This window comes from Lepisma saccharinum, chromosome 6 (assembly GCF_977018435.1).
Source record: "Lepisma saccharinum chromosome 6, izLepSacc3.1, whole genome shotgun sequence".
NCBI classification, from domain to species: domain Eukaryota; kingdom Metazoa; phylum Arthropoda; class Insecta; order Zygentoma; family Lepismatidae; genus Lepisma; species Lepisma saccharinum.
The window spans coordinates 8,575,077-8,601,035 of record NC_139234.1 but is presented as its reverse complement, the minus strand read 5'-3'; the positions used below and the strand labels follow the sequence as shown (position 1 = coordinate 8,601,035).

Below are 25,959 nucleotides of genomic sequence, written 5' to 3'. Positions count from 1 at the left end.
TTCGGAGAGATCGTCTGGTTCATTTTATTGAAGCTTTCCTGGTGGCAAATATTGAAGAGGTTTTCTCGGGCAATCAGCCAGGTACTTTCTGGATAGGCTTCCGAGCTTTCGAGAGCTAACGTCACTCTCATCTTCAGGGATTGAAGTGCATACACTGGTAACCTCTCTGCAGTCATCAGCTGCATTCTTTCGAAACACAACATCAAGACGATCCACAAACCGCCATCAAAAGTCAGAAGCAAACTTTGAAACCCTAAAGATGACATAGGACAGAAGACACCCAGGGTTTACCATATCACCTGTTCCTGTGGTAAAGCCTACATTGGACAAAAGGACAATCGAACAGCGCTGCAAAGAACATGCCAGCTACATCAAGAATTTTCATGCCAAAAAATTAGGGTTAGCAGAACATTCCATCAAGGAGGGCCATAGAATTGACTTCACAACCACAGAGATCATCAAAAAATCATCAAATTACTGGGACCGTCTCATCAAAGAAGCAATACACGGGGAAAAGGAAAACCTCAACAGGGACACGGGACTTGAACTGGACCCAGCCTGGTTAGTGGTGGTCGACTGGGAGTGCGGACGTTGCAGAACTGCCACCTACACTGGACCCCTCCCACACCAAATACATATAACTTCACCCTGACTTATATCTGCACTTCAATCCCTGAGGATGAGAGTGACGTTAGCTCTCGAAAGCTCGGAAGCCTATCCAGAAATCACGTGGCCGATTTCCGGAGAAAACCTCTTTGTTTATAAATCTCTCAACTCTCCTCTCTCTTAATAGACCAACGGTAGTCTCCTAAGATATTCACACTCTAACGACCTTGTTAACGCTGTTCCATTATATTCATATACTGGTTAAATCTTTCACCGTGTTACTCCCTTGTGTCATCAACATTAACTGGAAAGTTGTCTAAATGGGAATGCAATGGATGTAACTTGAGACTCATATTGCATCCCAATTTTCGTAAGTTTGTCAACATCGTTACAATCTATTCCTGTTTTTGGAATGTTGTTGCTTTCTGAGATTTGTAACTTTGTAACTACATCCACGAAACTTACCCATGCCTGCTTTTCAAAATGTCTCATTGTAGATTAATAATGTTCATTCTTGATTAACATTCTTATATCTGTGCCTACAAACATACCCTCTTTTACCTTGGCATAGGATACTGTATGAAATATCTTGCAGATATACTGGAAACATTTGCCAACGATGTCATCCCTGCTTCTGAAATTCCTGACATAGCATCAGGGAAATATTGTTGCTACACCTGCATACTTACAACAAAACATTGAACTATATTAAACAGAAAGTTCAGAAAACAAAAAACACAGGAGACAAGACAAAGTGAATATACGTGTACTACATACATATTAATGACGTGGTAGCTGTAGAGCAAGAACTATGGGTGGGGGAACAAAACAGGTGTTATTTTAGTGTTCAGCACCATGGATATACTAAAAAAACACCATTACTTCTCAAACCCCTGAAACATGCAGGCCTGTGTAATCGGACTTCTCTCCAGGTTTATACAGGATGGCTACTCCAAGGCAAATCTAAAATTCAACACTACAATTACAGGCTATTAAGATAGTCAGTAAATATTATCATTTGATTACCTTAATACAAAAAAAAACCTACCTTTCTATGAACTAACAAGGTTTTCTGTTTTCCGTCTATTATATGCTCCTCAATTTTGGCAATATTGTGCGACACATCGTAGATGACATGCATGTCTAGATCATCTGGAGTCATGTGGAACTGTTTTGCAAACGCCTGATGGAAGAAAAGCAACACCTGTTACATATTTACCTCATAAGGGCACACCAAATCAAATTTAAAAGCTCATAAAGCTTGATGAACTTAATTCTCAAACCATATTTCTTCGCGTCACCTGGGGATTCTTCATTCTAAGATGTCATTTCTACAGAATAATAATAACAAAACATTAATAAATACGGACAAACAAGTACTCACTTTTATCCACGAAGCTGTTTTTTCTTGTTTCTCCCTATTTATATACTACCGCGTCTCTCTTTTCCAAATTATGAAAACAAAACATTGTTACACTTAACCAAAAAGTCGATGCTTTATGTTAGCAAAAATCAGATGGCAATTTAGATGCAGGCAACCAGAAATATCACTTCTAGCTGTATAAACAAAACAAGTGCAAATATGCAAAAATTACAGAAATTGCACCTAAAGACAAAATTCACATTTTACAATTTCGCAATAACGGAAAACATGTCCTTAACCTTGTCAGCAAATGAAGAAAATCCTTTTGGGATTGGAGACTTGAGGGATGCAGCTCTAGAAAGTTCTTGAAATCTCTCTCTCTCTTGCACACACACAGAGAAGTGAGAGGGAAACACAGACTCTGTTGATGCGCTTCATACAGAAGGTGAATTAAATGTCTGTAATGATTACTAATGACTTGGGCTGAGCTGATAACGATGCATTGGAAAGTATCGGTTGGAATTAATCTACCAATACCAGCTGCTACTTTTCCGGCATGTTGGTCTTTCAAGGGGTCCACAAAAATGCCGCGCGACGCTTTCGCCAAGTCTAATTATCCTGGATTTTATGCAAAATGCAAACTTTTTTTTTATTTTGCACCAAAAACTGTATTTTGTGATTACATAACATCTATTTTAATATTCTGATGTAATTCTTGAATATTCTAAACCAAATTTCTTGGCAAATTGATGCATATAACTGGAGAAGAATATTTACATACCTATATTGATCAATATTTTGATCCTGCATTTTAATTATTGCAATTTTCAAGTACCGGTGGAAATCGGTAAGAGTATCGGCATCAGTTCAAAGAGGTATCGGCTCAGCCCTACTAATGACCGACAATTCATTTCATTATTCATATTACTCTTGTAACACACATGTGTGAAAAGTGTCAAATTATTGAGTAGTAAAACAGTTTCGTCACTGTACAAGGAAAAATATAGTTTTCATTACTTCAAAGAATTAATCTACTATATGTACAGGGAGAAGTAAAAAAAGAAAGCATACCTGCCTGCTGAGGAAAGTCATTGAACTCCGGTTGACCCACGCAAAGTTCGCGGCAGCCGCCATCGACTTCAGATAGTCCTGGCCTTCTTGAGACTTAATATGCGCACATGCCAGCTGACGGTCGTTCGTTTCGATGTCGTCTCTCTTCATGGCTTTCTCCATCTGCACCAGGGCATCTGCGGCATTGGTAAAAACCATCAACTACAATGTTTCAAACTACACAGATTTTTTTTAAGCAAAGTTTTCCCCTTGCCACCTTGAAGGTGGTGTGGAAGCAGTGTTCCACACAATCAAACATCTTACTTTCAAATCTACAATTTCCTTAACATAAGAAGATCTATTCAGTTTTAATCTATCAAAAGATGTCTCTTCAATTAACAACTTAAGCTTTATTGTCTCCCCGTATTTTCTTGTTCTTCTGCTCTCACACCTGTGAGATGCTGCAAGGGCATTTATAAAACATGTTTAATCTCGTATTTGGGGTTTGTTCCATATTCCTCTGGCTTTCCTTCCCTGCATAATCTTTCCTCAAGGCAACCTTTTGTTACTACTTTCTTTCTCCGTTCTTCCTATGCTTAACAAAATCAATCCCCCCCCTCCCGCCATTCCATCATATTGCTACATCAGCATTAAAATGAGTCATTATGCACTTTAAAACTTGTTAACAATCCACACACGAAACTTCGAACCATTAACTGAGGTACATAAAGTTCTTGAAGTCACTTATGACTTTATGTCACCTCCCAGCTTAGCATTTAACAGTTAAATATGCATTTTATTAAATTACATTTTACAAGTAAAAAGAGTTTAGCATGACCTGCATCCAGTTCCCTTTTCAAAGGTGCTGGAGCAAAGTTCATATTTCACGTAAAGAAGTATTTCCTTGAAACTTTTTTCATCTATTAATAGAACAAAAGTGCTTTTTTATGAGCATGCCCCTACAGCCTGATTTTTACTGATCAAAATAAGGTATCATTCATAACTATGTCGTCATTAGTTTCCAACACATGCATTGCTTTCCTACACACAATATATTTTTCTTACCGTTCTCTTACATTTTAAAATTATTTTGTTTCAGAGAAAGTAAAATTACGAAGTCGTAATTTTTTGAACGAGTATAAGGCATATGCAAGCCAAATATGCATTGTCTCCAGGTAGAGAGGTCAACATTAACACTTCATGAAAATAAATTAATTTTTAAAACTTTCTTCTTCTAAATACTAATGTACAAAAACATTACAGTTCGATTTATAGAGATTGAAACAAGGCACGATTGGGGACTCTAACCATTGTTACCTTCAAAGATCTTTAAGTTTTTGGACAGCAGTACATAATTTCAAATTTCACACTGATAGTATTGAGACAAATAGTGTGAAACATAGCCTGGTTGTCTATATTTAGGAGAGGATGAAAATGCAACAGACGGTTACATAAAAACTATGCTTCGTCATAATTAGATGTACTATGAGTGTGAGAGAAAAAAACAATGAAAAACAGAACACTTACCAGTTGCTACCTGATGACCAAAACCTCGACTACCTGAGTGGATCATCACGCACACCTGTCCTTTCATTTCGATCCCCATTTTGCTGGCTGCCCACTTGTCGTAGATTTCGTCCACCACCTGGATCTCAGCATAGTGGTTCCCAGCACCCAATGTGCCAAGCTACGGGAAACAAAACATAAATGGGCTTAAACACTCAACAGATGGTCAGAGAGTGAGTGAGTAAGTGTATGTGTGTGTGTAGTTATACAAATCTGAAAAAAGACAATCCAGTATATTTCTCATCTATATATTTTATCATGTATTAAAAATATATATACCACACACACATATTTTTGTAAATTTATGTTTAAAGAAAGGCAAAAGCTCTCTCCTGTATAGAGCCATGGTGGTCTAAGCCAAGCGTCAAGTCAACTTTGCAGCAGGTTTTCGCATATGTAGATCCAAACGTTCGCGCAGAATATAGTTCCACTGAGACGGATTCTATTCCGACACAACTGCATACTTGCAAGAAAACAGTTATTTAATTTGTAAAATACAGACAAAACATGCAATATATCCATTAGCAGGTATGTACTTGATCGGTTGCAATCACTTTACAGATGAACCAGGATCCGCAGATTCGCCAACTGGAGTTTGTATTGCGCTGAAGAATCACTGAAGATCAAGAGCGAGTCGAGCAAGACTGAATACGTTGCAGAGCTCGTGGAATCCGTGGTGCCAGTGTTGCACATCCCACTATTTTAATCCTATGTTTATTGTGATTGATTAATAATGGTGCTATACAGCGGCGAGAGTGGCTGAATCGAGGTCTCCTGTTCAGCGCACGGTTTTACCCGAGTGTTATTTTGGGCTTCATCCGAAGGGAAAAGCTCTTCAAATCAAGCAAGTTGTTTTAAATGCATAATCCTCCTTACGACAACATGATCAAAGTAAAACAGTGTGTGAGGTGATTTACCATCAATGTGTGCACGTGAATGATTTGCTGTTTGTTGTTTGACGACAAAGTAATCTCCGCGGTATTAAACGATATCCCCCTGATAAGAAGCATGTTTATTATTTGGACGAGACATGCTTTAACTCGGTGGGGGGAGGGGGCAGGGGGCGTACATTGAATCAAACATTGAAGGACACCACCATACAAAACCACCGCCAGGGCTGAAGAAACCAACGAGAAAAGAAGAGGGGAACGGGGAGGCTTATTGTTTCACCCACTGGCGGCAATGAGGTCTTTGTTGAAGGTGCATATTTACTGTTCCGTGCAAAGAAAGGGTGATTATCAGCAAGAAATGAACAGACCAAGATTTGAATCCTGGTTTAATAAAGTGATTCTTAAATTGAAACCAGAGTAATAGCAGCAGACAATGCACCTGTAATGTAACCAAAAACAAATCATGCTTTTTTTGCTGGTATAACTTGAAGTGGGTGTGTCTTACAGTAACGGATGTATTGGGAACGAAGCAACCAAGTTTTTCATAAATGTATTTCTTTCTAAACCAAAAACAATAATCTGTCATTAAATTCAAGAGGGGACTATCGTTGTTTACTTTTATCTTTGTTTATTTTTCTTTTTGCGTGCTCAAAATATACACACATGCTCTCATGTTTAGAAGTTATTTCACATTTATATTAAGTAATGACACATTTATTAAATAATCTATGCGCAGAAAGTACTTCTAAAATTTTATGTTTCAGGAGACAAAAAGAAACAAAAATACATTCCGCTTGACATGCATGCGGGTTTTGATGTGTTGCGTGGTTGGCAATACTGTGGATTTTCTCAGTGTCTACGACGTAAGCAGCTCGGCGGTTGAGGCAAGACTGGCACGGAAAATTCTGAGGTCAGTCCTCGGGTGGATTGATACATAAAACCTGATGCAAACTTAGCTTGACGCTTGGCTTAGTCGGTATGGAGTCTGACTGCCATATGGGGGAACAGAGTTCGATTCTCGAGGTGGGTGATCTAAGGTTGGAATTTTTCTGGCTTTGTCCCCCACATAAAGTGGCTCTGGGGCTCACCCAGCCTCAAATAAATGGGTACCAGGGGGCAGCCTGGGGGGGGGGGGGAATGGCTGAAGCATGGTGCTAATCACATCACCTCCAAAATTTGCAGAGATCGAAAATATGTGGGGCACTATCCCCACATTTCCTAAATGTGCCTTCATGGCACGGTGCTATATGCACAGGGAGAAGGAAAAAGCTCTCTCCTGTGGATAGCGTCATGCAATGACTGAGGTGACGGTTCATTGGACAAGCACATGAAGTTCTCAACTTTCGATCTCACCACTGAAGTTCCTGGGTTGGAGTCCTAGTCTGAGCATGGGTGTTGAGAGTCTCCTTCAACAGTTTCATGTAATCATAACCTATTCTCATCACAGCAATGCTAAATACCAAATATACAATAAAATAAAAATACAACCACTGTTGAGGTGATGTGATCAACACAATGCTTAGGCTGCACTTCCCCAAAAGTAGCAATTTATTAGAGGCTCGCTGATATCCAGTGCCACTTATACTACAACATGTGTCTCCTGCCCTAGTGACTGGACCACACCAGCTCTGATATTTATATTCCTGGTGCATACTTCTTTCTTACACAGATTTTCAACCGCATTCAATGGCTGTTTTATATCTATCAGCTTCCACCACAGAACCCACTAGGTCAGAAAGCCACGCAGCAAGACTATACATATAACAGGATTCCTGGTCACAATCATATTTCTTCACGGCAGGCTGATACTTGCAATACAGTCATCATTAGGTAATTAAACAAGGATTACATTGACTACCATACTAAAGGTCCCTGGTTCAAGTCCCTGGCACTCACCGAGCATTGAATGACATGGGTACCTGGGGGAAACCCTGGGGGGTAAAAGCAGTCAGGGGCGTGATGCTGATCACATCACCCCCACTCACGACCAGATCAAGAAAGAGTGGAGCGTTATCCCCACACCCCCTATATGCCTTCATGGCGTGGTGCTAAGCATGGGGGGGGGGGGTCCTTTACCTTTTTTTCTTACATCACTTTTACCCCACTTTTACCCATCTTCAGTAATTATGACTATGAAGATGAATGGCAAATTGATGAAACAGAGAAAAGCAAAATGAAACATCATTGTCTTACCCAGGATTCAAACCCATGCAAGGGAGCTTTCAGACCAAAGTGACAAGCGACATGTGTAACTTTTAAATGAACCTTTAGAAATAAATGCAACCTTTCATACCGGAGTGACTCGTTACATGCACTGGGCCATTTTCTCAATAGCATGCATCAAGTCACCTCTTGTTAATTGGTCATGCATGCTGGGTGAATGTTTCTTTACAGTTGGCAGGGGCTCTTATTGCTTGTGACTTCAGTGCGAAGGCTGCCTTACCTTTCTGTCATGAAGGCTAGCCATTATTGAAAGTGAAACCATTTATAATTATGGAGATTTCACATCAAAGAGACAGCTGCCTGCCCGATGGTGCAGTGGTAGTGTCATCACCTTGTAATCAAGGGGTCCCGGGTTTGATACCCGGTGAAGGCACATAGTGCTTCGGATCCTACTTTAAACTGTAGGTCCAGTCCCGATTAGCCTTACTGTGCATAAAGTGGACTTAAAACACCAACTCAAACGAAATCAAAGAGACGAGTGGCATGTGCAACTTGAGGATTTCACCAATAGAACACAGGCATCTGAGGCCTCCTGTCATGCTACTACTGTGCGAAAAGTTGCTGTTGATTGGCTCGTTCCCAAATATGTTGCATGTTGCTTTGGTCTGAAATCTCCCTTAGAGTGCCCCATTGTGGTTACCTGCGGCAATCCTCTCTTCTTGGCCCTCATGCTGACTTTGGAAGGATCGGCATTCAGCATCCTTCCGTACTCCTCACAGTGTTCCTTGTCCTCAGCCCACACATACCCTGGAAAACCGAAGCAAAGTAAATCATCCAATAAGTAAGAGAATCAACAGAGCTTCTATTCATCTTGCAAAATCAAATTCCCTACTTTAACAGGAGCTTCTCAATAACTCTCCACACCATTCTATAATGAATTAACATACTAACAAATAAGGGTCAAGTCCCAACTTTGCATATTAATCAGAAAAATCAAGCATATTGAACATGGTTTAAAATACAGTCTGTAACAAAATACCTGCACCACTTAACACAATGGAACGCAAACTGTGTTTTAGGTGACATGTAGACAATTATATACTGGCCATGAGTCTAGATGCCAGACCCTCATACTTTTCTTTAGATTAATCCTGGGTCTTGTTTTATGTCTGTTAATAATTAAAGCCTGGATACTGAACTTTTATCATTTATTTTCAGTAAAATAATCATTACATGTTGATTTTGAACAAACTGACATTATTAATAATAAATCGCATTTCAACCACAATTTTTGCTAGCAAAACTCAATGTATCTGCTCAAACTATGAACAGGGAATAACAACAGCATTTCGCCGACCACTGTGCAGTGTGGTTAGCACAGAGGTCGGCTGTTGAGGTAGAAGATGTGACCACCAATGCGTAGACATGCACACGGAGGGGGGAGGGAGGAGTGGCAGGGAAATAACCCATTGAACATTAAGAGAAACATGAAATAACAAAAAAAGAATCCAGATGGCACATGGTACCATGAATTGGATGTGCACCTGTGTCAGCAACTTGTCTACAGTATGCCACACAGGTTGGCTGCATTTTTAGTGGTGGTGAAGTTATTTTGTTACAGACTGTAAATGTTTGTTTTTTTTAATTTTTTATGGTCAACTTCTCCCAAGCTTAAAAAATGTAGTGTTCACTATTTTGGCATTAACCTTCGTTTTCTCACGCTTTCATCACATTACCTGGTTATCTTGTGGAGAGAGAATAAGATTGAGGTTATATCCTCACAACAGGCAGATTGCTCCATTCGTATCTTTTTACATCACTTGGCTAATTGCGATGAGGAGGATACATGATGAAGGGACACTCACAAAGAACACTAACGCCCACACCCGGACTTGAACATTGGAAATTCAGTGGCACGATCAAAAGTAGACCACTTGACATGCTCGGGCACCAAACCGACTAAAGGGTTAGTCCCTGTCACAACATGCATCTTTCATGTCTGGCTGGCGAGTGTCACCTTGATTTCAACTTCTGACTACCTTTTAACAATCTATCTTTTATCATATTTAAACCTAAATCTTGTTCTCCCTCCAGAAGATGCCAAAGGATGTGATGAAAGCTTGAAGTGAAGGTAAAAAAGGTAAAGGTAAAGTGCTCCCCTGTGCATAGCACCACGCCATGAAGGCGTATAGGGGTTGTGGCGGTAACGCCCCACACTTTCTTGATCCGGTCGTGAGTGGGGGTGATGTGATCAGCATCACGCCCCTGACCGCCTTTACCCCCCAGGGTTTCCCCCAGATACCCATGTTATTCGACGCTGGTACATGCCAAAACACCTTTGTGAAAATGTTGTCCTGTGGTGTGAATTATGCTGTATCTTTTCCAGATTTTCCAGGCCAATGAGAACCTGGATCAGATAGAATCTTCAAAAAATGCATTACATTCACTTCAACAGTTTCTTATTTTAGGATAATCATAGCAAATTCTTAAAAACATAAATAAGCAATATTTCCAACTTTTATATCAATTGTAGTGCCACCCTAAATTTATTATTTTTTTATTATTACATTTTTTGGCTTTATGTTTTCTTGTATCATTCAGAAGCTTGTAAGATTTGCTTTTTTCCTCAAAGTCGCATCCAGTCCCTTGCTTGGCATGGCAAGGGGGAGAACTGTGCCCCTCAGGCAACTTAAACTGGCTAGGGTGTTCACTTGTTATTTTTCTTCTTTTTTTTTTGGTGTATTAGTGTGTGTGTGTATGTTAGAACCACTGGACAAGGCTACAAAAAATTGGCAACATTGTAAGGACACAGGGTAAGAAGTTTTGGCATCTTTGATAGGACAAGAGACAAGGAGATAGAGGTGACAGCAGTGTATGTGTGTTCTGGGTTTCTGGGTTTTGATCTTGTGTAAATTGAACTGCTTCCGTGTGTTTACTGAACAATAATTAAAACAAATCACACCATGTCATCGGAACATCAGCCAGACTAGGGGAAGTTAAAGGGATCCGTGACCTGGAGCCATGATCAGTGCCCCCTTTATACCCGCCAACGGACCACAACCACCCCCTCAATCTAAAGTAGGAACAGTGTGTGTGAGGAAGTGCACCGCATAACTGACGACAAAAGGTAAGGAATCCCGACAAACATTTACTTATGGCCATAAGTTACATAAAGGTTACTTATTACTTATGTTTGTACTGTATGAGCTATGCCGGATTAATATATATATATATTTTCTTATAATCAATAATAATCTTTACAGGTTCAGAACAAATTTCATGTTATCTACATATTGTGCCCCCCACACTACTAATTATGTGAAAAGGATAATTAATTATTACACACACAATTTTCAAATAATTTTGACGGTGACATTTGTTAAAAAAATAAATTTCTTCTTTTAAACAATGACGCATATTTGGACATACCTTCACGTAGTGACCAATCCATCCCCATTTCCAAGGCCTCCTCCAAGTCTCGGGCGTTCATCGGGATGATACCCTTGGATCCGACACCCACAGGGATGTGGTCAAACATACTCTGGGCAAGCTGTTCCTGGAAGGGGAAAATTAACTTTTGTATCTTCTATTTTGGAACTAAAAATAACCAAAAATTTAAAAAAAAAAAAACACACATTCCAAATGTTGTATTATTTGGGAAAGTCATGACGTCGAGACTTTGATTACAAAATCTAGTATTTCAAACTTGAATTCCTATTCCAAATAGACAAGCTACCTCCAATATGTATGAGGAGTACTTTACAAGAAATTCATTATATCATATATAATGGAAGTTTCGTACAATTCAAATATTTCTCTTAAATAAAATTACATTCTGCAAGTAATGTCCTCTATATTATTTTTAGCCCACAACTTCATGACGTTGGTAGTGTGGCAGTACAAAATTTAACCTTGCCATCAACATCCAGGCAACATAAGGGCAGTCAAGCAAGATCTGAACATAGATGTGCACATGGAGCGAAGGTGTCCTTGAATTCCTTAAAGTACAAAAAAATTTTACCCATTGATTACTTATTAAAATTGTACAGAAACAAAACCATGGATTTAAAAACAATGGGGTGGTGGTTGGTGCATTGAAACAGTAGCATGATAAGCCTGGACAGCCTTTCACAGCTATCAAATTAAAAACATCACGATCAGCTCCTTCACACATATCGGCAGATTACCACCAAGGAACTGTGTGCAGAGTTCAATGCATTGGAAACAATGTTGGAAATTTCGGAATATCACAAAGTTGGGTTCTGTTGACAAACAGTTTGAATGACATTCCAAAAACTGGATGAACTCTCCTACTATATCCACCATAAAGTCCAGTTAGGTACATTCGGACTTTATCTGTTTAGGCTCATGAAAGAAGCGTTACATGGGCCAACAATTTTCCAACAACAATGCTGTCACTGTAGCTGTGACTTGACTGTGGTACGGTTTTACCAGTGCAGCATCACAGGCAAAAATGCACAGCCAGTGGTGGTGACGGTGTGTCAAAATAGGGTTTTGTAGCTGAACACATATTCTATCCAATCATGTATACATTCGAGTTTACATGGAAAAAAATGATGGTATCATTTACAAAGCAACCCTCATGTAGGTTCCCTGCATTTCCTTTTTTTATATTGTTCACACTAGAGTGCTGTAGGGAGAAATTTTTGCTGAAGCAGGAAATAGTTCACACAGATGATGCTAGATAGTGTACAGAATTGAGAGCTTCTTTGCTCGAACAGGTAAAATGAGCGTTATACACTTGAGCCCATTAGTGGACCATAATTTGTGTGTTGTACTTGGCCCTCAAATATGGATCGTGAAGCGAAAGACGCAGTGAAATTGAAACTTAAGTGAACATTGTCATCAACTCCAAGTTAAAATGTAGTTCATTCTATCTCACCAATACACAATTGGATCCTTCCACACAAAATCACGCAGAGCAGGTTGATTCAAAGTCACAGACTTGCTTCCAATTTTTTTTACTGATAGACACTTGGTTTAATATGACAATATTAGAGTTGTCCAACAAATATGTTGAAAGTTACAAATTTTTGAAAATTTGAAGATTTTCAGAAATTGGGTGGACGAACGAATGAACCATGTGACACAAAATATGCCACATCTCGGAAACTATGTGGAGTTTTTTGATGATTTAGGTATTGTTGGAGAGGAGGAGGACAGTCCTAACAAAGAAAAAAACTGTGTTACTATTCCTACCTGCTCATAAAGTAGAAAAATCGTTAAAGAAAGTAATATGTTGTGATGAAAAAACACTCCACTTCAGGTAATTGCCAAAATGCCGGAAGTCATAAAACAAAAAATGACCACCACATTTAAACAAAGTCAAGTTCTAAAAAAATAATCCCTGATTTGAACTACCCTTGCATAGGGGTTAGAACAACTAAAATATGAAAATTTTAAAAAATGGTCAAGCAACCAGTGTTGAACCATTCGGTATGGACTGACGTATATGCATTCTGAACAAAAACTCTGGTCTTAGTACAATTTCTGTAAGCTAAAAGTGGATAAATATCATAGTAATGCTTCTCCCATGTATTCAACATTTCTAACAATATTATATGTACTCATATTAGTGGTAATTTGTTTGAGGGCCATTTGTCAAAATATAACTGTGTGCCAGTGGAAACAATGGTTCATACATTGAATACTGAAACCTGTGTAATTTTTAATATGAACAATATTACCTTTCTGATTTTTTTTAATATTGTGTTGAACATGTATTGATTATGCTGTGTAACAAATTTCATTGTGGTAAAACCTGGGATTTCCTATCAAACAATTGCCCAAAGTGTAGTGTTTTTTCATCACAACATATTACTTTCTTTAAAGATTTTTCTACATTATGAGCAGGTAAGAGTGGTAACACAGTTCTTTTCTGATATGACTGTCCTTCTCCTCTTCAACAATACCTAAATCATCACAATACTCCACATAGTTTCCGAGTTATGGCATATTTTGTGTCACGTGGCACGTTCGTTGGATTTCCAAATTTTCAAAAAATCGTAACTTTCAACATATTTGTTGACAAGTCTAATATTACATATTTGTCAGATTAGAACAAGTATCTATCAGTAAATAAATTGGAAGCAAATCCGTGACTGTGAAGCAACTTTTGGATGACTTCACGTGGAATGATCCATTTATACTGAAAATGAAATAGATAATTGTGGGCTGAAACTACCCAAGGCAAATATTTTACACATATGTGTCTACGTTTATTGTCACATTAAAATGATTTTCCATATTATAAGCTTGAGCGTAGCATGCTCGAGGGTGCTAAAGTGGTACCATGCAGTACTGTAGTTCACACACATTTCCGACCACTCTTAGTATCACCATTAAACTCACTTTCACAGGCAAGACATCTTTCTCATGGAGATTAGTCCTCAGCAGCCTAACTCCACAGTTGATGTCAAACCCCACACCACCAGGGGAGACAACGGACTTTGGGTTGTCCATGTCAAATGCAGCCATGTTTCCTGTGGAAGAAAGACACCAGTTACTCACCCCTATAGGTCACAGAACCCTATGTGCTCTGAAACTATTGCTGCATATTGTTTAGCTGCAAAGCAGAAATGCATCATACTGATTTGAATCCAATGTTTGCGAGGTAAAATCTAAATCAGATTTAAGGCTAACAAAACAGACGAAAAGCAATATATTGTAATATTCTCACTCATTTTTCTGTAGTGTTCTAGGAGTTATGAATAGGTCTCTCCAATGGCAGAATGGAAAATGATGTCACCTTGTAACCAAGATGTCCTATGTTTGATCCCTGGTGGCACAGTGGTTCATATCCCACTGTAAACTGTAGGTTCCGTCCCTATTAGCCTATCTGTGCATAAATTGGACTTAAATAAACAAGAAAAAACTATGCATAGCCCACTATCAAATATTCATTTAGCATCTATTTTTTGCATTCTATCCTGTAGTGTCAGACATGATGAAATCCAAGAATCCTAAAGATTTTAAGTGAAATTTTGATTCTGTGTATACGTGTGTATTTAGTCTTTGAATAAAAATTTGAGATTTCATTCAGAATTACAAAACTGAAATGATGTTTTGAATGTCACTTTTGAATCAAAATTATGTTAAGTTTTTGCATGAAAATTATGATTTTTAACCACGACAAATGTTGCAAATATTTTAACACTTGCAACTATTGTGAACAAATTTGAATTCCTACAATAATTACGTATCAGCATCGTTACTTGCAGAATATTGGTTCCGATCTTGGCTGATATGATTCATCATTAATGGCAGCTCAAAAATATTCTAATGGATTGTAAGAATGTAATTTAATGCACTGAAATCTTGAAACTGAGTGTAAATTCACGTTTAAAGTTTGCAAAACATGAATCTGCTCACAGTAAGTAAATAAATTTTGGAGTCAGTTGATCTTAACATGTTTGATGTTGGAGACAAAAGGATTGTTTTGAGCATCAGAAAAACTTCACAAATATTTAAACCTTAATGCAATTAAAAACAATCATAATTTTCAGATAGATTCATTTTGTAATATACATGGAGTAGGACTTATTTTTGTGGAATACCCCATATACATATATCTATTAATTATACCATGATAAAATGAAACATACCGTATTTACTCGAGTATAATACGCGTGCGTGTATAATGCGCACCCTAGTTTTTTCTTAATGGGGAAAAGCGACTAACAATTATAACTCATATATAATGTGCAATATAATTCAGGTTCAGGCTTTCTTGGCTGTAGATCTTAAAGCTGCTGCTATGCTGATCAAGAGGCGAGCTAGTCACAGCTTTTATTGGTATTGGTACTTCGAAGTGATATATCCAAATATAATTTATGAGATCATTTATTGGTTATATTTAGGCTCTAACTTTGGTGTAAAACTTTTGCTCATTCCTTCTTTACTTTTTCTACTAAAAACTTGAAAATCTGCTTTTTTTGTGACGTAACTATATGAGGCACATTCAGGACCTTCAAACTAACAGTAGCAGCACATCATTTCTTCCATGAAGACATTTACACACTCAATACATGTCATATTGTTTGGCCAGTAATACATTTTAATTATTATTTTCTTTTTCCTTAACTTTTCTTCCATCCACAGTGCTATAAAAATCAGAATGTTCCTTCATTTTGTGATGAGCTTATTTCAACAGCATTGCTCATTAGTGTTGCCACCTTGAATGAAAAACTGTTGCCATATTCAGAAACTGCAGAAATTAAGCTTTACAACGATATATAACATGATAGGGTTCCGTAAACATGAAAAATCAATGCAAATGTCACAAAATCATGGAATGAACCTGTACGGTTTCATGTTGGCCATCTGAATTATTCCGTGCATAATACGCACCACAGTTTCTTAGGACAAAATTCTTGAAAAAAGTGTGCATTATACATGAATAATTATGGTATTTTAAGCTGTGTCTTTCCTAGACAACCTGACCATGCAGCAACACTAAATTAATTTTAAAACGATAGTAAAGTTTGCCTCCATTGTGGAGTGGTTAGTACAGCTGGCAAAGAAGCCAGGGGTCCCAGGTTCGAATCCCAACATGGGCACGGGTGTTCTTTGTGACTGTACCATTCATCAATTTCATATCACCCATATTAGCCAAAAGTGGCAGAAAAGCAAAGTAACATAAACCAAACCAATGAAAAGCATAGCTATCTGTTTAGGTTTACTCTAGTGAATCATAGTGTATGCACCAACTAAGTATTTATTACCTTGTGTTGAAGAAATATGAAAGATTAGCAGATGTCAGGCAATGTCAAATATAGGATTCTATGTGACAAAACCAAAATTTAGGTGCACGAACACACACACACTAGTGCAAACCTCAACTCACCAATGGCAAAACCATAACCGGAATGAACATCGGGCAGTCCAACAGATTTCCCTACGATGCCAGGAAGAGCAGCTACATTTGCAATCTGCTTCATTCCTGGGAGGAAACCTCCAATCATTCCAGGCCTGCAAGCGTTGCGAAGTTCGTCAAACATCAGCTTCTCCAAGTGGTTGTTGACGTAGAACACACCTTCCACCTGAAAGTAGAAACATGTATCTGTTACAAAACGAAGGTTGTACTTCTCGACTTCTATATGCTGGATGATTTTCACAAGCTGTAAAGGCGAATGAGAAAAACTTTTGAAGTCTTGAAACTGAGTTTAAATTAATGTTTAAATGATTTCTCTTGTACTCTACGGTTGTAACCATTGTTATACCTGTATCTTTAACCAAACTAAAAATAAATGTCTGATGAAGGGAGCGTGTGTTCTCCTGAAACGTCACAACAAAAAAACTGTGTTTTTATGCTTGTAACAACCGTGGACTACAAGATAAATAATTCTACAAAGCAAGCAATGCATACATACAAGAAAAATTAATGTTTAAAGTTTGCAGAAAGTGAATCTGTTCGTTTAAGTTGTATGAATCATTGAAAATTGTTGCCAAAAGGCTATAGCAGCCAGCAATTGACAAAATCACCTTGCATTCAACTGTAACATCAACGTCTACCTGGAGCTTAGGATAAGGGGCAGTCAATCAGACGTAACATTCAGAAGTGTTCTTGAGACATAGTTTTGCATTTTTCACTGCACATGCATAACTTCATTCAATATTAACACTATACATGAAAAGGCTGTTCATATGCAAATAATAATAGCCACTAAAATTTGGTTATCTATTATTTTCATTCCCACAGCAGTTTATGAAATAGACTGTTACTGATATAGGACATAGTTTTGACAGTCCCATGCATATTGCAAAAATTCTGTGAGATATAAAGAAATAAAAACAATCTTAATACAAGTTATTTTTGCCATGTGTATGTTGTTTCATTTAAGCTCATTTTATTTTGTTTATGACGTTACCTCTCTCGAAAACATCAGCAATACACTCTGGCATTACAGTATCCACAACTTTAGCAATAAAATTTTACATTTTAGGAGCATTCTGCAACATTCCATGCAAAACTTTACTTTTGGGTTTCTGACAACCACTCTTACAACTGTTTATTATTTGGATTAATTTCTAGAAAATAGGAAGTTCTGGCTTAGTTTCTGCACTTTTCACTCTACTTTTCGAGTTTGCTTCGACTTCTTAACCACTTTAGATACAGAAGGATAATTGAGGCTGGCCATACAGTTTAAAGTGGGTCGTAACCACTATGCACCTTCACAGCGTTTCGAACCAGGGAGCCCTTGAGTACAAGGTGACAATTTCATTGTGGAGGCCAACTCTACATTGCTACTTTTGGAGTTAACTCGTTTTCCCTTCGCTTATTATGCTTGAATAATACCGTGCGTCCATTTCGATCTGCAGCCGAGAGATCGGGAGAAGCGTGGCGGGCGGCACTGACGGAGATGCCGACATTTGCGGCCTGAAATGCCCGCTTATTTTTATGGACATATGCAGACATTTATATAAATATTGCAAAACGAGCACTAACCTGTGTTATAAGAGTATGGTTTTAATTTTAGTAGGTTGGTGACTGTATGTGCCGATGATTTTGACACGCCCACCTCTTGTGAAACACGGCGTAGAGGTTTGTTTGGAGAACGTTCTAACGCTGCACCAATATCATCGAGTTTTGCTTCGGTTAGAATCCGTCGTTTTTGCTTAGGTGTTTTAAAATTTAACGATACAGTTTCTCGGAATTTAAGGACAAGATATCTAACCGTATCTCTGTGTGGAGTTGAAACGCATGGGAATTTCTGTACAAATTACCTACACACGTCTCTACACGAGTTTGTTTACACGTAGGTACGTGTCATACATAAAAAATCTTTGTTCTAACGTGAATCTTGCGGCTGGCATTCCAATCGTCTCACTGACACGTCACACATACACACTACAATAACACAAACAAGTAACTGCAAGTAACCAAGAATAACACTCTTGCGCACAGTACGAAATTAACACGCTCTTGGTTTACATTGCTCGCCACTATATTTACAACTCTGTCTTCATCTAGTCGCGAAGGAACAAAAAACTCGAGCTCGGATATTTCGGATTGCGAGGAAGCTCACGAAAACCATTCACTTTTATCGGTTTCGTCTGCAGTGTAATCCTGATACAGTGTTGCACATTCGAAACCTCCAAACGATTCCCATTGCCACAAAACTCTTTCAAGGATATAAACTTAAGCAGGACATTACTGATCAAAACCATGATTAAAATGCTTTTTTATCTGTGGCTCTTAACATCGTTTCTATAGCGTATTTATTTGTGTATATAAGAGCAGAACTTGGATGAATTACAGAAGAACTTTTGCGTGTTATAACACAGGTTAGTGATCGTTTTGCAATATTTATATAAATGTCTGCATATGTCTATAAAAATAAGCGGGCATTACAGGCCGCAAATGTCGGCTTCTCCGTCAGCGCCGCCCGCCACGCTTCTCCCGATCTCTCGGCTGCAGATCGAAATGGACGCACGTTATTAACAAACACACACACACATATGGAGGGTGTCCAGAAAAGATTGTAATTTTTTAAAACATATATTTTCAGCCCCACAATGTTGTATGAACATGCTCATTACAACAAAAGGATAAAACTCTGAGTTTAGTTAACATACGTTGCAAGTTGTCACTTATATTCAGCCGACCTTTGTGGTTAAATAGTTATTTCTGCATGTTCACACCGAAGGCCAAGTGAGTGCCTGCACAAGTTACATGTTGTAAGCCTCCAGTTGCAAATGTCTATAAAGCACATCCCATACCGTAGAGTGTGGCATTTCCAATCCACAACTCGCTTTTCGAAACGAGTTCCTAGGATTGCGATGGAAGGCTTTCCAAAACTCTCTCCACTTCTCCCACCAAAAGTGATGGGCGACCAGTATTTTGCCTTTGCGCTGGTAAACTTTCTCCATATATTGAGCACACCAACGCTTAATGTGGTTTTTATCAGATGGATCAAACCAAAACTGGAGTCAAAAACTGACGTCCAACACTAAACCATTCTTGCTGTTTGGTCAGCACTCTTTTGTACAAACAGTTCACATGTGCACGGTGGATGCTCAAGTGAAAGTTCTGCAGACTAGTTGCAATCAGTGCTTGTTACATATCTCTCCGCACACTGGTTGCTTAGAACAAAATAGAAGAAATAGGTAAATTGTTTCTAGACACCCTGTATAATAATTAGTTCTACATAAATGTGCTTCTCTTTTCTCTTATGAATCCTCTCCGCAGTTCATTTGGGTGGCATCTTGCTTCTCAGCTACAAAATGAAGTGAATATATCTTTAAGAACAGCAAGATGGATTGAAGCATTTCTCGATGCATCGTTACTGACGCAACCGTGTTACGTCAGTAACGCTAGTATCTGCTGCTTTAGTGTAGAAATATGTGTAAAAATTATATTGCTTTATTCGTATTTCTGTTATTTATAACATGCATTGGCAGTTTCTGGTTAGAGTAATAGTTTGCACATAATAACAATTTTACTACAATTTCTGTTACTGTCATAACAACAAAAGTGGCCATGTTTAGAGGGAAAGTCTTTGATGTCTTTGCAATGTTCAAATTTTTAAATGAAAATGAACATTCATCTTTAGTTTAAATGAAGTGATACTTGTTTTCAGTCTGTGTTCTAAATTAAGCCTCTCAAACTCTGACTATAACCACCTGCAATAATGCTGATTAATAATACACGCGCTGTATCTCAAAGAAGATAGTCTCCTGGGTCACCTGAAAGGAAGTAACTGCCAGTCCCCGTGGCAGAGTGGTTAGCACATCGCACTATGACACTAGGGGTCCCAAGTTCTAATCCCAGCCTGGACATGGAATATTTGTGTCCATTCATCAATTTCATCATGTCATCACTCATCTCCATCTTTGCAAATTAGCCAAAAAGTGGCACAAAAAGTGAAGTAAAATAAAGCAAATAATAAAAAAAAATCAAAGTATCTGAACTGAAGATTTAAGACATTAGAGATGTATGCCATATTAAGTATTTCCAGAAAATTCACTTTATTTTTTAATGTCCTATTTCCGGTGAAATTGCCCACAAAGAGATAAAGGATTCTGAAAATATACATCTTTAGAAGTACCGGAAAATATGAGTGCACTTGGTGGAAACCTTAGGCAGTGCTATTGCGTGACATCAGTGGCTCTCCTGAACCTGAGGAAAAACCTCCATAACAAAGACAGCATGTGCTGCAATTTATTATTTACATGATATGGATTTTTCAAAATCAACCAAAAAAACATTTACACTAGACTCTCGCTAATCCTGCCATTCCTTGCACATATGGGTGCCGGATTCGCGGAAGTGCCGGATTATTGAGAGGGTCGGAAATTACGTACTACTATGTAGTTTAAACACACAGGGACTATACAGGCTGTACTTTATTAAATCCAAAGACACTGCACATTCATTTACATAGAAAATTTAGTTGTTCAGTGTGTACATATACAGTAGTATCACTCACTATGAAACATGTCACGAATTTTTAGTTGTCGCAATGATGATACAATACGGTGGCATGCTTTATCACGCAAACGCTTTACAAGCATTACATCGGTACTGCATGTATCTGGTTGTTGCATAATGTACTCCAGGAAGATGTATGCAGCTTCCGCACCAGCAGTGTGAGAAATCTTCATGCTCTACCCTCCTGTGTCCTCTTCTTCATCCCTTTCATCATTAGTACTTTCCTGCACGCTCTTGATTATTTCTTCATCTGTTAAAGTTTGAGTTTTCCTCATTCAGCCACTTAGCAACATCCTCTTCATCAATTTCTCCTCCTCCCGGAAGCTTGTGTAACATATCAATGTACATATTGTCAGCAAATGATGATTCCGAATTGACTGGCTCATCGCTGTCGCTCAGTACTGGCTCCAACTTTTCATCAATGCATGGCCACACTTTTCTCCAGCTCTTCATTATGGTTGCGTTCTTCACTTTATCCCATGCTTCTGCTGTTTGGAAAACAACGTAACGTAAGTTGATTGCTTTCCACACCTTCAACATAACTTCGGTAGAGTCGTTTTCAAATTCGTTCAGCAAGGAAACAAGAAGTGCATGTCGATAATGACGTTTAATTTGATTCCAAAATCCCTTGGTCTATGGGCTGTATCAGGGCTGTCACATTTGGTGGAAGAAAGAGTGCTTCTATACCATCGGACTTTAGTGTCACATCAGAAGGATGACTGGAAGCATTGTCAATTATAAGGATGGCTTTCAATGGAAGTTTTTCTTCTTCAGTTCTTTTCTCACAGCTGGTACAAATGTTTGGTGGAACCACCGAGAGAATATTTCTCTGTCCATCCACGCTTTCTTCTGGGCACAATATTGCACTGGTAGTGTATTTCCTTCACTGTGTTGAAAACAACGTGGATTTTGGGATTTCCCAATCACCATGAGCGGTAGTTTATGACTCCCATTTGCGTTACAACATGCCATTATGGTTACACGCTGTTTCTGTTGTTTGTACCCACGAGCTTCCTTCTCGTTCTTGGCAGCTAATGTTTTTGAAGGAAGCATCTTGTAAAAGAGGCTGGTTTCGTCAGCGTTGTACAAGGCATCTGCAGTTAAATGTTCTTCCTCTACTATCTTCCGTATCTTCTTTACAAACTCTTCTGCATATTTTTCGTTAGCTGAGCGACTTTCCCCGGTGACTGTCAGCTGCTGCACGCCATGTCATTTTTTTCCAATTTGATAACCAACCCTCGCTTGCTGCGAACAAGTTACTGCCACCAAGTTGTTTGTTAAATGAAACCGCTTTTTCCTTTATTATCGGGCCACTGACTGGAATTCCTTTACTTCGTTGCTGTATGAACCATCTATAAACAGCTATGTCCAGTTCTTCATTGTCACTCTTTCGCATAACCTTCCGTTTCCCCAACTCGCTATTCATTTGGGATGTGTACTGTCGAATAACTTCTTCTTTCTTCTTGATGTCATAAATAGTTGCTCGTCTAACACTGTATTCAATAGCAAGCTTACTGTGAGAGCCTCGGTTCAACTTATCTAAAATTTCGAGTTTCTGCTTGAGGTCAAGCGTAGTGTGTTTCCTTTTAGAAGCCATAGTATGTACTGAACTTCACTGTAAGAAAGTCACAATTTCAAATACTGTACGTATGTATAGCATTGTTTAACATTTTTAACTAACAACATTGTTGAACACGATAATTCATTGTTGTGCGCGTCATTTCGTCATTTCTGCTTGAGTGACTACAGGCCGGATGTGGGCCGGACTATTGAGGGCCGGATTAGTGAGAGTCTAGTGTATTTACAATTAACTGTTCTATGAAGCACAAATACTGACACTAAGTAAAAATTAGAAATAGAAAATACATACGTTCATGTTTGGTTGAAATCCTTTCTTAATCTTCCAACAGTTGGGGGAAATCTTCTCCAAATATTTGAGTTCATCATTATACTGGCGAACAACCATGGTGGCCTATGATGCAACTTGAAGTAGTTTTATTTGTTACTGATCTGGAAAGTAATAAATAAAACTTTATTTCACAATTAAAATCTGGGCCCAAGGTCCTCTTGTTTTATTGTGATTTCATCATGCTACGAATGCAATTTTTATATGGTTCAATTTCGATTTACGTCTGTTAACACACGCTATGGAGTTTTAGCAATTGCTTAAGATTTTGTTCAATATATGCTTTTGTGGTTAGGTTAGGCAGGTCAAATTTGGTTCTCTTAGCATTAAAAGAAAGTCCCTAAATGCATTCTACTGAGGTTCCAATTTACTTCTACATTCATTCCCACTAGTCTACGATATTTACTGTCACTTGTCAACGGAGAATACCTTGTTCATGGAAAGCACGCATGCTTGCATAAGGTAATTTTTAAGTTGTTTCTCTTTTTCAACATAAATAACTTTTTTTAGTACTTTAGTAGCTATTATACGGACTACCACAATTAGTATGCTAGACGTACCTAACCTAACCTTCATATGTAATTAGTATGCCATAAGAACCTAACCTAACTAATTAGGTTGAGTTAGGTTAAACCCCTATCACACGGAACTGGATTTCTATTTGGAATGCTCTAGTTGACGCTGGACTGGCTACCCATTTGCTAGTTTTCGCCTCACACGGTACTTGTTTACCGTACTTGTCGATAGTCTTTCGTTCCCATAATGGCGGCCGCGCGAGATGTAAACAACGTATCACTTCACACTTTTAAAATACGATAACTATTCAACCGAGAGGAATATCGCATCACATTAAATGGTTTTAGGTAGAGAAGAACGGCGCTGATAAAATACATAATTTACAACGTTTACTGTACACGTATGGAAGAATATTTTAGCTTTTTCAATTGTAAACATGCCTTTCGTGTTGTATGCACTCGGAAGCCACAGACAAAAAAAGGCTACTTTACAAACTCACAGAATATCTTCACATGGCCAAACTTTGCTCTGATTGGCTGTTCCACAGAATCTAGTCGAAGAAGTTAGTAGCAATTAGAACATGTCCTATTCCTCAAAACCAGTCAAGCAGTCAGCCAGGCGGCCATGATTACTAGCCAGAAAGTCAGTTCATCGCCAACTAGGGCATTCTAACTAGAAATCCAGTTCCGTGTGATAGGGGCTTTAGGTACGTATAGCATACTAATTGAAGGTAGTCCGAATAATACCAAAGTAACCTTTTTCTTTCGAATCCAAACAGTGCTCATTACTTCAAGGAAGGTTCAAATTTTGTGTGACAATGATTGGTAGTGATTGATTGTTATATGATTTTTTTCAAATTCTCCTAGCGGAAAGACTAATTATCACATTTTGGAATGTTTGGTTTTCGAAAAAAGTTATTCATGTTGAAAAAAAAAAACTTAAAAATTACCTTACGCAAGCATGCGTGCTTCCCATAGACGAGGTATTGTCGACAAGCGACAGACTAGTGGGAACGAATGTAGAAGTAAATCGGAAGCTTAGTAGAATGCATTTAGGGACTTTATTTTAATGCTAAGAGAACCAAACCTGACCTGCCTAACCTAACCACAATTGAACAAAATCGCAAGTAATCGCTAAAACTCCGCAGTATGTGTTAACAGACGTAAATCGAAATCTAACCATGTAAAAATTACATTCGCAGCATGATGAAATCGCAATAAAACAAAAGGAACTTGGGACCAATGATTTCCAAAATTCTAAAAGAATTTGAAAAAAAATCATAAAACAATCGGAACAGTTACCAAAATCTGAACAAAATTAACAACTTAACACAGTGATCAGGCCATTACAGAAAATAAGAAAAATGGTCCATATTCATCAATACTTATTAGTAGCATGCTTCATTCAATGTGATGTAAAGCACAGATAGCTGGGTACCAGTCTGTTCAAGCCAAAACATATTTCACTCCTCCATTTTGTTATTTTTTACATTCGTACACCAAAAAACATTGTTTAAGGTGGGATTTTGCTTTTTTCACTGAAATAACTTTGGAGCGAATTTACAATATAAGAGATATTCTCCAATTTTGTTAATAATTCACATACTCACTAATTTAGGTCTCACAACCACGAATCTGAATTTGAGCGTCACGTCTAGAAATCAGAAAATAAGGGGGTCCATGATCTCAACCAACAATGTAGAATTGCTCATTCTTTTTTGCAAGATCTATCGTTTCACAACGAAATATTACATATTCTTGATATACTACAACCACAAATTTTAACTATATTTGCCTAACCCAACTGCAACTAACCTAACCTTACTGTGAATGGTGCGTGGGGCTATTCACCAATGGTGTGTGACCTATGTGTGCATGGTTCTACAACCCCAAATTTTAGCTATGTTTGCCTAACCTAACCTTCCCCTGAATGGTGCGTGACCTATGCATGAATGATTCTACGCCCCCATTTTTTAACTATGTTTGCCTAACCTAACCTTCCTGTGAACGGTGCGTGACCTACACGTCCATGGTTCTACACTTTTGTAACACGTAACTGGTGAAGAGACATTTTTAATCAAAGTAACTGAATCACCGTTTTTAAACTTACCTCTAATTAAAATCCGCATTACACATGTTCTTATCAATACACGCACGGTTTCTGTACAATTTCAAAGCATGCCTGCGTGGACACTTTTAACTACCCTCCTTCGGCAGAACACCAAATTCCATCAATTTGTTAAACAAACCACGACCATCTAGTAAAGTAAAGTAATTACACAATAATATCTCTATATTGTAAATTCTTACCCAAATTTTGACTAGTGTTTTCTATCATCTGTGGATATATGCAGTGTTTCAACCTACTTAACCGAAAAATTCGTACTTTCGTGTTTCAGATTTTGTATTTTTTTCTGGGTTCCAAAACCCCACGAACCATGCACGCA

At 38.2% G+C, this 25,959-nt stretch overlaps 1 protein-coding gene across 2 annotated transcripts in view; it reads right to left on the bottom strand.

Annotated features, from left to right (window-relative positions):
- The window catches only part of RtcB (RtcB RNA ligase), a 31,879-nt gene that overhangs the window by 3,996 nt on the left and 1,924 nt on the right, over positions 1 to 25,959 (bottom strand). The window contains exons 2-9 of one of the 2 annotated variants that reach the window (XM_083124530.1): positions 22,962 to 23,101; positions 16,505 to 16,700; positions 14,011 to 14,141; positions 11,068 to 11,194; positions 8,339 to 8,445; positions 4,547 to 4,706; positions 3,041 to 3,216; positions 1,655 to 1,789 (exon numbers count right to left, since the gene is read on the bottom strand). In XM_083124530.1, the coding sequence (XP_082980656.1) occupies positions 1,655 to 1,789; positions 3,041 to 3,216; positions 4,547 to 4,706; positions 8,339 to 8,445; positions 11,068 to 11,194; positions 14,011 to 14,141; positions 16,505 to 16,700; positions 22,962 to 23,057 (1,128 nt within the window). In that variant the 5' untranslated portion in view covers positions 23,058 to 23,101. Of the gene's footprint in view, positions 1 to 1,654; positions 1,790 to 3,040; positions 3,217 to 4,546; positions 4,707 to 8,338; positions 8,446 to 11,067; positions 11,195 to 14,010; positions 14,142 to 16,504; positions 16,701 to 22,961; positions 23,122 to 25,959 lie in introns of both variants that reach the window. The other variant, XM_083124531.1, reaches the window with a different exon arrangement.